Raw genomic sequence first — 13885 nt, 5'->3', positions numbered from 1 at the left:
GTGGGGGAGTCTAGGACCAGAGGACACAGATAGAGTGGATGTGGAGAGGATGTTTCCTATAGTGGGGGAGTCTAGGACCAGAGGACACAGATAGAGTGGATGTGGAGAGGATGTTCCCTATAGTGGGGGAGTCTAGGACCAGAGGACACAGATAGAGTGGATGTGGAGAGGATGTTTCCTATAGTGGGGGAGTCTAGGACCAGAGGAAACAGATACAGTGGATGTGGAGAAGATGTTTCTTGTTGTGGGGGAGTCTAGGACCAGAGGACACAGATAGAGTGGATGTGGAGAGGATGTTCCCTATAGTGGGGGAGTCTAGGACCAGAGGAAACAGATACAGTGGATGAGGAGAGGATGTTTCTTGTTGTGGGGGAGTCTAGGACCAGAGGACACAGATAGAGTGGATGTGGAGAGGATGTTCCCTATAGTGGGGGAGTCTAGGACCAGAGGACACAGATAGAGTGGATGTGGAGAGGATGTTCCCTATAGTGGGGGTGTCTAGGACCAGAGGACACAGGTAGAGTGGATGTGGAGAGGATGTTTCTTGTTGTGGGAGAGTCTAGGACCAGAGGACACAGATAGAGTGGATATGGAGAGGATGTTTCCTATAGTGGGGGAGTCTAGGACCAGAGGACACAGATAGAGTGGATGTGGAGAGGATGTTTCCTATAGTGGGGGAGTCTAGGACCAGAGGACACAGATAGAGTGGATATGGAGAGGATGTTTCTATAGTGGGGGAGTCTAGGACCAGAGGACACAGATAGAGTGGATGTGGAGAGGATGTTTCCTATAGTGGGGGAGGCTAGGACCAGAGGACACAGATAGGGTGGATATGGAGAGGATGTTTCTATAGTGGGGGAGTCTAGGACCAGAGGACACAGATAGAGTGGATGTGGAGAGGATGTTTCTTGTTGTGGGGGAGTCTAGGACCTGAGGATACAGATAGAGTGGATGTGGAGAGGATGTTTCTTGTTGTGGGGGAGTCTAGGACCAGAGGACACAGATAGAGTGGATGTGGAGAGGATGTTTCCTATAGTGGGGGAGATTAGGACCAGAGGACACAGATAGAGTGGATGTGGAGAGGATGTTTCTTGTTGTGGGGGAGTCTAGGACCTGAGGACACAGAGTGGATGTGGAGAGGATGTTTCCTATAGTGGGGGAGCCTAGGACCAGAGGACACAGATAGAGTGGATGTGGAGAGGATGTTTCCGATAGTGGGGGAGTCTAGGACCAGAGGACACAGATAGAGTGGATGTGGAGAGGATGTTTCCGATAGTGGGGGAGTCTAGGACCAGAGGATACAGATAGAGTGGATTGGAGAGGATGTTTCCTATAGTGGGGGAGTCTAGGACCAGAGGACACAGATAGAGTGGATGTGGAGAGGATGTTTCCTGTAGAGGGGGAGTATAAGGGCAGAGCATGTCCCCATTTCCTGAAGTCAGTCACCAGTTTGTTATTCAGATGTTTGCTGTGTTACAAAGTGTGTGTGGGGAGATTGAGCTTGGACTAGCATCTTCCCCTCCAGTGTGTCCCTCACCCCAGACACAGGAGAGTGTCACCCTGAGGCCTACGTCAGGGATGGTGTTACCAGGGAGGGTCACCCTGTGGTCAGGGTCAGGATGGTCACCAGGCATTTTGTGTTGCTGCTCAAGATTTCCATTATCTTGTGTTTGTCCATATTCAGCCCCCTCTGGAACACATGCCCCTCCTGTTCACCTGCTCCGCATCCTCCACCTTTGCCCCTCCCTCCAGTAACATTGCTGGGTGATGATATCTGCCTGTGCCCTGTTCCCACAGGAGGTGAGGAAGCTGAATGACACCATCAAATACAACCACCCCCTGAGGAAGTTTGTGGACACCATTCTCCGTAAGGTGAGTGGGGACATTGTTTGGGGGGGGGTTGCCTCACTATGTTTCAGGAACTGTGGCGTTCAGCAGAATTACATCAGGGATGAGGATTCAGAGGTTCCAGGTAGATGTTTGTCCCAGAGCTGCTGGTTTTGGGTGGGGGAGGTACAGGGAGCTGCTGGTTTTGGGTGGGGGAGGTACAGGGAGCTGCTGGTTTTGGGTGGGGGAGGTATGGTTTGGTTGTAATATACACTGAGAGCTGCTGGTTTGCTGCATTAGTGAGTGCTGCTGTATGTCAGTGCCCCACAGAGTACCAGGAGAGGATGGGCAGGAATATGGATGACTACGAGGACTTTGATGAGAACACGAACAGCTACCCGAGTGAAAGGAGCTTGGTGAAGCTGCACAAACAGGTGGGTGACTGACGGGTGACGACGGGGTAACTGTGTAGGTGGGAACAGGGCTGACAATCTGTGGCTTGAGCATCCCTGGGTGGGTGGGGGTTGCAGGGTATTTGGGATTAGGGGTTCCCAGGTCTTTAGGACAGGGGCACAGTGTTGTGGTGGGTGGGAACAGGGGTCAGAGTGTGGTGGGTGGGGACAGGGGCACAGTGTTGTAGTGGGTGGGGATCCCTGGGTGGGTGGGGGCAGGGGTCAGAGTGTGGTGGGTGGGGACAGGGGTCAGAGTGTGGTGGGTGGGAACAAGGGTCAGAGTGTGGTGGGTGGGGACAGGGGTCAGAGTGTGGTGGGTGGGGACAAGGGTCAGAGTGTGGTGGGTGGGGACAGGGGCACAGCGTTGTAGTGGGTGGGGATCCCTGGGTGGGGGCAGGGGTCAGAGTGTGGTGGGTGGGTGGGGACGGGCACAGTGTTGTAGTGGGTGGGGATCCCTGGGTGGGTGGGGACAGGGGCACAGTGTTGTAGTGGGTGGAAACAGGGGTCAGAGTGTGGTGGGTGGGAACAGGGGTCAGAGTGTGGTGGGTGGGGACAAGGGTCAGAGTGTGGTGGGTGGGGACAGGGGCACAGTGTTGTGGTGGGTGGGGACAGGGGTCAGTGTGGTGGGTGGGGACGGGCACAGTGTTGTAGTGGGTGGGGATCCCTGGGTGGGTGGGGGCAGGGGTCAGAGTGTGGTGGGTGGGGACAAGGGTCAGAGTGTGGTGGGTGGGGACAGGGGCACAGTGTTGTGGTGGGTGGGGACAGGGGCACAGCATTGTAGTGGGTGGGGATCCCTAGGTGGGTTGGGGCAGGGGTCAGAGTGTGGTGGGTGGGGACGGGCACAGTGTTGTAGTGGGTGGGGATCCCTGGGTGGGTGGGGACAGGGGCACAGTGTTGTAGTGGGTGGGGATCCCTGGGTGGGTGGGGGCAGGGGTCAGAGTGTGGTGGGTGGGGACAAGGGTCAGAGTGTGGTGGGTGGGGACAGGGATCAGAGTGTGGTGGGTGGGGACAGGGGTCAGAGTGTGGTGCGTGGGGACAGGGGCACAGTGTTGTAGTGGGTGGGGACAGGGGTCAGAGTGTGGTGGGTGGGGACAAGGGTCAGAGTGTGGTGGGTGGGGACAGGGGCACAGTGTTGTAGTGGGTGGGGACGGGTCAGAGTGTGGTGGGTGGGGACAAGGGTCAGAGTGTGGTGGGTGGGGACAGGGGCACAGTGTTGTAGTGGGTGGGGATCCCTGGGTGGGTGGGGGCAGGGGTCAGAGTGTGGTGGGTGGGAACAGGGGTCAGAGTGTGGTGGGTGGGGACAGGGGCACAGTATTGTGGTGGGTGGGAACAGGGGTCAGAGTGTGGTGGGTGGGGACGGGCACAGTGTTGTAGTGGGTGGGGATCCCTGGGTGGGTGGGGGCAGGGGTCAGAGTGTGGTGGGTGGGGACAAGGGTCAGAGTGTGGTGGGTGGGGACAGGGGTCAGAGTGTGGTGGGTGGGGACAGGGGCACAGTGTTGTAGTGGGTGGGGACAGGGGTCAGAGTGTGGTGGGTGGGGACAAGGGTCAGAGTGTGGTGGGTGGGGACAGGGGCACAGTGTTGTAGTGGGTGGGGATCCCTGGGTGGGTGGGGGCAGGGGTCAGAGTGTGGTGGGTGGGGACAGGGGCACAGTGTTGTGGTGGGTGGGGACAGGGGTCAGGAGTGTGTGACTTTTCCCTGCCCTCATTCCATGTGTGTGTCTGTAGGTGATCTACGCTGTCCAGCGATACCAGCGGACCCGGGTACAATGGGACATGCTGCTCGGACAGGCCTTCCACCTGGAGGATGTGGCGCGGAACCAGGGCAGCACCAGCCGACACTTTGTCCTGGGGTTGCAGAGCTGCGAGTCCAGGGGCTGGTTCATGCACTACGTCTACACCCCCCGTGTGGGTGAGTCTGCACCCGGGCCCAAACCCCACCACCAGACCTGACACCATAACCCCTGTGAAACTCACAGCCCCTCCCGACCTCTGCCCCCAACCACGTGACCCCTGTTTACCATGCACCTCTCCCAAGTAGGTCCTACCCGAACACGTAACGTCTGCAGTCCTGGCAAAGCCTGACCCCAGTGACCCCACTCCCCTCTTCTGTGCCGTGCGACGCGGGTGCCGTGCGACGAGCGTGGCGGGTGACGCGGGTGCCTCGTGACGAGCGTGGCGTGTGACGCGGGTTCCTCGTGACGAGCGTGGCGGGTGACGCGGGTTCCTCGTGACGAGCGTGGCGGGTGACGCGGGTGCCTTGTGACGAGCGTGGCGGGTGACGCGGGTGCCTTGTGACGAGCGAGGCGGGTGCCTCGTGACGAGCGTGGCGGGTGCCGTGTGACGAGTGTGGCGGGTGACGCGGGTGACGAGCGTGGCGGGTGCCTTGTGACGAGCGTGGCGGGTGACGAGCGCTGTGTGACGAGCGTGGCGGGTGCTGTGTGACGAGTGTGGCGGGTGACGCGGGTGCCGTGTGACGAGCGTGGCGGGTGCCGGGTGACGAGCGTGGCGGGTGCCATGTGACGAACGTGCCGTTTGCCTTTCTATGCAGAGTGGTACTGGGAGTGCGTGCTTCGCGGATGGTGTTACCGAGCTCTCGCTCTGGTACTGGCTGCCTTCTCGGTGCTGGTGGTCTGGTCTGAGTGCACCTTCTTCAGCACCAGCCCCGTTCTCTCACCCTTCGCCATCTTCATCAGCCTGGCCCAGTCCACCTACAACTACCTGCACATTCAGGTCAGTGTCCGGAGGATGGGAGGGTCACCTTTATCTATTCAAATACCACACAGGACAGGTTCTTTGGGCTGGGAGAGGGTGTCATGGTGCATGGGGTGAGTTTATTCAGATACCACACAGGACAGATCCTTCAGGCTGAGCCACACAACAACTGACAATTTAACCCTCGCCTCATCACAGGACAATTTATGATGACCAATTAACCTGCTAACCAATTGTCTATGGACTGCTGCACCCAGGGAAAACCTTCCTGATCATGGGGAAACGACAGACAGCAGTGGGAATTGAACCTGGCTCACTGGTAATGTGGTGGATCCAGAGAGGTGTCACAGCTCGCCAAGGTGGGGGAAACCCGATGGTTGTGGGTGGGCCTTGCAGGGGTGGTGGCTGGAGGTCAGGAGTCGGGCTCTGATATTGCACCCTCTCCCCATCAGATGGCCTGTTTCATCAGCATCGCCTTCCTGAGCATTTGTATCTACTGGACGGTGTTCCGCATCCGGGTATTTAACTACTACTACCTGGCTGCACACCACCAGACTGACGCCTACAGCCTGCTCTTCAGTGGCATGTGAGTGTGTGGGGGGAGGGACGGGGGAATCACTGACCCCTCTGGCTCTACCCCATCCCCTTCGCACCCACTCCCCTGTGGGTCACTGACCCCTCTGGCTCTACCCTATCCCCTTCGGACCCACTCCCCTGTGGGTCACTGACCCCTCTGGCTCTACCCCATCCCCTTCGGACCCACTCCCCTGTGGGTCACTGACCCCTCTGGCTCTACCCCATCCCCTTCGGACCCACTCCCCTGTGGGTCACTGACCCCTCTGGCTTTACCCCATCCCCTTCGGACTCACTGCCCTGTGGGTCACTGACCCCTCTGGCTTTACCCCATCCCCTTCGGACTCACTGCCCTGTGGGTCACTGACCTCTCTGGCTCTACCCCATCCCCTTCGGACCCACTCCCCTGTGGGTCACTGACCTCTCTGGCTCTACCCCATCCCCTTCGGACCCACTCCCCTGTGGGTCACTGACCCCTCTGGCTCTACCCCATCCCCTTCGGACCCACTCCCCTGTGGGTCACTGACCCCTCTGGCTTTACCCCATCCCCTTCGGACTCACTGCCCTGTGGGTCACTGACCTCTCTGGCTCTACCCCGTCCCCTTCGGACCCACTCCCCTGTGGGTCACTGACCCCTCTGGCTTTACCCCATCCCCTTCGGACCCACTGCCCTGTGGGTCACTGACCCCTCTGGCTCTACCCCATCCCCTTCGGACCCACTCCCCTGTGGGTCACTGACCCCTCTGGCTCTACCCCATCCCCTTCGCACCCACTCCCCTGTGGGTCACTGACCTCTCTGGCTCTACCCCATCCCCTTCGGACCCACTTCCCTGTGGGTCACTGACCCCTCTGGCTCTACCCCATCCCCTTCGGACCGACTCCCCTGTGGGTCACTGACCCCTCTGGCTCTACCCCATCCCCTTCGCACCCACTTCCCTGTGGGTCACTGACCCCTCTGGCTCTACCCCATCCCCTTCGGACCCACTCCCCTGTGGGTCACTGACCCCTCTGGCTCTACCCCATCCCCTTCGGACCCACTCCCCTGTGGGTCACTGACCCCTCTGGCTCTACCCCATCCCCTTCGGACCCACTCCCCTGTGGGTCACTGACCCCTCTGGCTCTACCCCATCCCCTTTGGACCCACTCCCCTGTGGGTCACTGACCCCTCTGGCTTTACCCCATTCCCTTCGGACCCACTCCCCTGTGGGTCACTGACCCCTCTGGCTCTACCCCATCTCCTTCGGACCCACTCCCCTGTGGGTCACTGACCCCTCTGGCTTTACCCCATCCCCTTCGGACCCACTGCCCTGTGGGTCACTGACCTCTCTGGCTCTACCCCGTCCCCTTCGGACCCACTCCCCTGTGGGTCTCTGACCCCTCTGGCTCTACCCCATCCCCTTCGGACCCACTCCTGTGTGGGTCACTGACCCCTCTGGCTCTACCCCATCCCCTTCGGACCCACTCCCCTGTGGGTCACTGACCTCTCTGGCTCTACCCCATCCCCTTCGGACCCACTCCCCTGTGGGTCACTGACCCCTCTGGCTCTACCCCATCCCCTTCGGACCCACTCCCCTGTGGGTCACTGACCCCTCTGGCTTTACCCCATCCCCTTCGGACCCACTGCCCTGTGGGTCACTGACCTCTCTGGCTCTACCCCGTCCCCTTCGGACCCACTCCCCTGTGGGTCACTGACCCCTCTGGCTTTACCCCATCCCCTTCGGACCCACTGCCCTGAGGGTCACTGACCCCTCTGGCTCTACCCCATCCCCTTCGCACCCACTCCCCTGTGGGTCACTGACCCCTCTGGCTCTACCCCATCCCCTTCGGACCCACTCCCCTGTGGGTCACTGACCCCTCTGGCTCTACCCCATCCCCTTCGGACCCACTCCCCTGTGGCTCACTGACCCCTCTGGCTTTACCCCATCCCCTTCGGACCCACTCCCCTGTGGGTCACTGACCCCTCTGGCTTTACCGCATCCCCTCTCCATGGAGCGGCTCCTGGCAACCTTCTGTGCTTGCCTTCACCAGTGACCTGTCCAGCGGTAACATGGCGTCCTGCCCTGGTTTATCTTCCCCAAGTGCAACACTAAGCACTTTAGTCATGGTCATTCAGTGGAGAAACAGGTCCATTGGCTCATCTGGTCTGAGCCACGTCTGAGCCAGTCCTCTCTTCTCACTTTTTGCCCATTTCCCTCTAAACCTTTCCTGTCCAAGTACTTTTTAAAAGTTGTTAATGTACCTGCTCATTCCATATGCAGATCACCCTCTGGATGAAAACATTGCCCCTCGGGTTCCTATTCAGTCTCTTCTCTCTCACTTTAAACCTTTCTCCTCTAGTTTTTGATTACTCAACCAAGGAAAATATGACTCTGCTTTCACCTTCATTCTCTTCTCCTCCGGTGAATAAAGTCCAAACTTGCTCATCTTCATTCCCTTGAGTCCAAGCAGGATCTTTGTAAATCTCTGCACCGTTTCCAACTTTCCTACTTCAGGGTGACCAAAATGAGCATCTTATACCATCTCACCATGACCTCCCCACTCGGTGTCCTGACTGGTGAAAGCCAGCACCCTCCTCCTCCCTGTTTACCTGTACAACCACTTTCAAGGAGCCAGATCCCTCGACTCTGCAGAACTCCCCAGAGCTCAATGGTTCATCATGAAAGTCCTATCTTCATTAGTTTTCCTAAAGTTCAATACCTCACTTATATCACAATCAAGAGCAAATCTGCAGATCCTTCAGGGTCTCGGCCCGAAACATCGACAGTACTCTTTTTTTTCCCCATAGATGCTGCCTGGCCCATTGAGTATTTTGTGTGTGACAGCTCAATTAAACTCCATTTGCCATTCCTCAGATCATTAACCCAGCAGATGAACATCCCTCAGTAAATCATCTTCACTGTCAGTAACAAAACCTCTCTGAATTAAAATCCATTTGCGGTTCCCTCACCTACTGTCTCAGTTACAGATATCCTCCTTCACCGTCTGTTGGATTACAAATACCCTCCTCTTTCCTTCCAAACCCTCCTCCCTCTGGGCAGCTGGCTGCTGAATGGTGTGATGATTTATGACCCTGTTGCCTTGCAGGCTGTTCTGTCGACTGACCCCACCGCTGTGTCTCAACTTCCTGGGGCTGATCCACATGGATTCTGCAATCTCACACCAGGCCCGCGAGCAGACGGCATACACATCGGTGAGAGGGCAGAGACAGGGAATGCCTCAGGGAGGGGGTGGGAGGGAGTCCCGGTGTATGGGGAGAAGTGCCGGAGTTAGCCTGTGTACGGGGAGGGGACAATGTGGGGGGGGGGGATTGTGTATGGGTTTTCTGTATATGAGGAGGGGCAGGTTTTCCTTCTGTGCAGGGAGGGGGTGGGTTTTCCCTGTGTATGAAAAGGGGTGGGGATTCTCTGCGTACGAGGAGGGGGCAGGGTTTGTATAACCATATAACCATATAACATTCACAGCACGGAAACAGGCCATCTCGGCCCTCCTAGTCCATGCCGAACCCTTAATCTCACCTAGTCCCACCTACCCACACTCAGCCCATGACCCTCCACTCCTTTCCTGTCCATATACCTATCCGATTTTACCCTAAATGGCACAACTGAACTGGCCTCTACTACTTCTACAGGAAGCTCATTCCGCACAGCTATCACTCTCTGAGTAAAGAAATACCTCCTCGTGTTTCCCTTAAACTTCTGCCCCCTAACTCTCAAATCATGTCCTCTATTTTGAATCTCCCCTACTCTCAATGGAAACAGCCTATTCACGTCAACTCTATCTATCCCTCTCAACATTTTAAATACCTCGATCAAATCCCCCCTCAACCTTCTACGCTCCAATGAATAGAGACCTAACTTGTTCAACCTTTCTCTGTAACTTAAGTGCTGAAACCCAGGTAACATCCTAGTAAAGGGTCTCTGCTCTCTCTCTAATTTATTGATATCTTTCCTATAATTCGGTGACCAGAACTGTACACAATATTCCAAATTTGGCCTTACCAGTGCCTTGTACAATTTTAACATTACGTCCCAACTTCTGTACTCAATGCTTTGATTTATAAAGGCCAGCGTTCCAAAAGCCTTCTTCACCACCCTATCTACATGAGACTCCACCTTCAGGGAACTATGCACTGTTATTCCTAGATCTCTGTTCCTCTGCATTCCTCAATGCCCTACCATTTACCCTGTATGTTCTATTTGGATTATTCCTGCCAAAATGTAGAACCTCACACTTCTCAGCATTAAACTCCATCTGCCAACGTTCAGCCCATTCTTCTAACCGGCATAAATCTCCCTGCAAGCTTTGAAAACCCACCTCATTATCCACAACACCTCCTACCTTAGTATCATCGGCATACTTACTAATCCAATTTACCACTCCATCATCCAGATCATTTATGTATATTACAAACAACATTGGGCCCAAAACAGATCCCTGAGGCACCCCGCTAGTCACCGGCCTCTATCCCGATAAACAATTATCCACCACTACTCTCTGGCATCTCCCATCTAGCCACTGTTGAATCCATTTTATTACTCCAGCATTAATACCTAACGACTGAACCTTCTTAACTAACCTTCCATGTGGAACTTTGTCAAAGGCTTTGCTGAAGTCCATATAGACTACATCCACTGCCTTACCCTTGTCAACATTCCTCGTAACTTCTTCAAAAAATTCAATAAGGTTTGTCAAACATGACCTTCCACGCATAAATCCATGCTGGCTACTCCTAATCAGATCCTGTCTGTCCAGATAATTATTAATACTATCTCTAAGAATACTTTCCATTAATTTACCCACCACTGATGTCAAACTGACAGGTCTATAATTGCTAGGCTTACTTCTAGAACCCTTTTTAAACAATGGAACCACATGAGCAATATGTCAATCCTCCGGCACAATCCCCATTTCTAATGACATCTTAAAGATCTCCGTCAGATCTCCTGCTATCTCTACACAAATTTCCCTCAAGGTCCTGGGGAATATCCTGTCAGGACCCAGAGATTTATCCACTTTTAAATTTCTTAAAAGTGCCAGTACTTCCACCTCTTTAATTGTCATAGGTTCCATAACTTCCTTACTTGTTTCCCACACCTTACACAATTCAATATCCTTCTCCTTAGTGAATACCGAAGAGAAGAAATCGTTCAAAATCTCTCCCATTTCCCTCGGCTCCACACATAGCTGACCACTCTGATTCTCTAAAGGGCCAATTTTATCCCTCACTATCCTCTTGCTTTTAATATAACTGTAGAAACCTTTCGGATTTACTTTCACCTTATTTGCCAAACCAACCTCGTATCTTCTTTTAGCTTTTCTAATCTCTTTCTTAAGATTCCTTTTACATTCTTTATATTCCTCAAGCAATTCCTTTACTCCATGCTGCCTATATCTATTGTAGACGTCCCTCTTTTTTCGAACCAAATTTCTAATATCCCTTGAAAACCATGGTGCTTTCAAACCTTTAACCTTTCCTTTCAACCTAACAGGAACATAAAGATTCTGTACCTTCATAATTTCACCCTTAAATGACCTCCATTTCTCTATTACATCCTTCCCATAAAACAACTTGACCCAATCCACTCTCTCTAAATCCTTTCGCATCTCCTCAAAGTTAGCCTTTGTGTGTGGGATTTCCCTGTAAATGAAAAGGGGTGGGGATTCTCTGCTTACGAGGAGGGGGCAGGGTTTGTGTGTGGGATTTCCCTGTATATGAAGAGGAGGCAGTGTTTCCCTGGGCATGAGGAAAAGACCTCAACATAAAAACAGAATTAGGCCATTCAGCCCATCGAATCTGCTCTGCCATTCCATCATGCTGATTCCACTCAACCCCATACATCTGCCTTCTCGCCATATCCTTTGATGCCCCGACCGATCAGGAAACGATCAACTTCCACCTTAAATATACCCCCGGACTTGGCCTCCACAGCAGTCTGTGGCAGAGCATTCCACTGATTCACCACTCACTAGCTAAAAAAATTCCTCCTTGCTTTTCTTCTGAAGGGTCGCCCCTCACTTCTGAGGCTGTGCCCTCTAGTTCTGGATGGCCCCACCATAGGAAACACCCTCCCCACATCCACCCGATCTAGTGAGTACAGGTCCAAAGTTGCCAAATGCTCCTCATATGTTAACCCCTTCATTCCTGGAATCATTTTTGTGAGCCTCCTCTGGACTCTCCCCAATGACAACACATACTTTCTGAGATATGGGGCCCAAAACTGTTGATGAGACTCCAAGTGCAGCCTGACTAGTGTCTTATAAATGCTCAGCAATATCTCCTTGCTTGTAGAAACATAGAAAATAGGTGCAGGAGTAGGCCATTCGGCCCTTCGAGCCTGCACCGCCATTCAGTATGATCATGGCTGATCATCCAACTCAGAACCCTGTACCTGCTTTCTCTCCATACCCCCTGATCCCTTTAGCCACAAGGGCCATATCTAACTTCCTCTTAAATATAGCCAATGAACTGACCTCAACTGTCAACGATTTAGATGAGGGCATTGAAAACTATATCAGCAAGTTTGCTGACGATACTAAACTGGGTGGCAGTGTGACATGCGAAGAGGACGTTAGGAGAATACAGGGAGACTTGGATAGGCTGGGTGAGTGGGCAGATACTTGGCAGATGTCATTCAATGTGAATAAATGTGAAGTTCTCCACTTTGGAAGCAGGAACAAGAGGGCAGAGTATTGTCTGAATGGTGTCGAGTTAGGTAAGGGGGAAATGCAAAGAGACCTAGGAGTCCTAGTTCACCAGTCAATGAAGGTGAATGAGCAAGTGCAACAGGCAGTGAAGAGGGCAAATGGAATGTTGGCCTTTGTTACAAGGGGAATTGAATACAAGAGCAAGGATGTTCTTTTGCATTTGTACAGGGCCCTGGTGAGACCACACCTGGAATATTGTGTACAGTTTTGGTCTCCAGGTTTAAGGAAGGACATTCTGGCAATTGAGGAAGTGCAGCATAGATTCACTAGGTTGATTCCTGGGATGGCAGGGCTGTCTTACGCAGAGAGATTGGAGAGATTGGGCTTGTACACGCTGGAATTGAGGAGATTGAGAGGGGATCTGATTGAAACATTTAAGATAATTAAAGGATTTGATAGGATTGAGGCAGGAAATATGTTCCAGATGTTGGGAGAGTCCAGTACCAGAGGGCATGGATTGAGAATAAGAGGTCAGTTATTTAAAACAGAGTTGAGGAAGAGCTTCTTCTCCCAGAGAGTTGTGGAGGTGTGGAATGCACTGCCTCGGAAGACGGTGGAGGCCAATTCTCTGGATGGATAGGGGAATCAAGGGATATGGGGACAAGGCAGGGACTGGGAATTGATAGTGAATGATCAGCCATGATCTTAGAATGGCGGTGCAGACTCGAGGGGCCAAATGGTCTACTTCTGCACCTATTGTTTATTGTTTCCTGTGGCAGAGAATTCCACAGATTCACCACTCTCTGCGTGAAGAAGTTTTTCCTCATCTCGGTCCTAAAAGGCTTCCTCTTTATCCTTAAAATGTGACCCCTCGTTCTGGAGTTCCCCCAACATCGGAAACAATCTTCCTGCATCTAGCGTGTCCAATCCCTTTAGAATTTTATATGTTTCAATAAGATCCCCCCTCAATCTTCTAAATTCCAGTATAAGCCTAGTCGATCCAATCTTTCTTCATATGAAAGTCCTGCCATTCAAGGAATCAATCTGGTGAACCTTCTCTGTACTCCCTCTATGGCAAGAATGTCTTTCCTCAGATTAGGGGACCAAAACTGCACACAATATTCCAGGTGCGGTCTCACCGAGGCCTTGTACAACTATAGTAGAACCTCCCTGCTCCTGTACTCAAATCCTTTTGCTATGAATGCCAACACACCATTTGCCTTTTTCACCCCCTGCTGTACCTGCATGCCCATCTTCATTGACTGGGGTACAGTGACCCCCAGATCTAGTTGCATCTCCCCTTTTCCTAATCGGCCACCGTTCAGATAATAATCTGTTTTCCTGTTCTTGCAACCAAAGTGGATAACCTCACATTTATCCACATTAAATTGCATCTGCCATGAATTTGCCCACTCTCCTAACCTATCCAAGTTACCCTGCATCCTCTTAGCATCCTCCTCACAGCTAACACCGCTACCCAGCTTTGTGTCATCTGCAAACTTGGAGATGCTGCATTTAATTCCCTCGTCTAAATCATTAATATATATTATAAACAACTGGGGTCCCAGCACTGAGCCTTGCAGTACCCCACTAGTCACTGCCTGCCATTCTGTAAAGGACCCATTTAGCCCCACTCTTTGCTTCCTGTCTGCCAACCAATTCTCTATCCACATCAA

The 13885-nt window shown here is 53.2% G+C and overlaps 1 protein-coding gene across 1 annotated transcript in view; it reads left to right on the top strand.

Moving 5' to 3' along the window:
• Positions 1-13885, top strand: part of lmbrd2b (LMBR1 domain containing 2b) — a 72114-nt gene that overhangs the window by 35250 nt on the left and 22979 nt on the right. Inside the window, exons 6-11 of the mRNA XM_059974039.1 lie at positions 1798-1872; positions 2148-2261; positions 4005-4188; positions 4828-5009; positions 5444-5577; positions 8649-8754. Coding sequence (XP_059830022.1) covers positions 1798-1872; positions 2148-2261; positions 4005-4188; positions 4828-5009; positions 5444-5577; positions 8649-8754 — 795 coding nt within the window. The remainder of the gene's footprint in view (positions 1-1797; positions 1873-2147; positions 2262-4004; positions 4189-4827; positions 5010-5443; positions 5578-8648; positions 8755-13885) is intronic.

Source organism: Hypanus sabinus, chromosome 7, assembly GCF_030144855.1.
Source record: "Hypanus sabinus isolate sHypSab1 chromosome 7, sHypSab1.hap1, whole genome shotgun sequence".
Lineage (NCBI taxonomy): Eukaryota > Metazoa > Chordata > Chondrichthyes > Myliobatiformes > Dasyatidae > Hypanus > Hypanus sabinus.
Note: the sequence above shows the minus strand (reverse complement) of the source record. Positions and strands in the feature narration are given on the sequence as shown.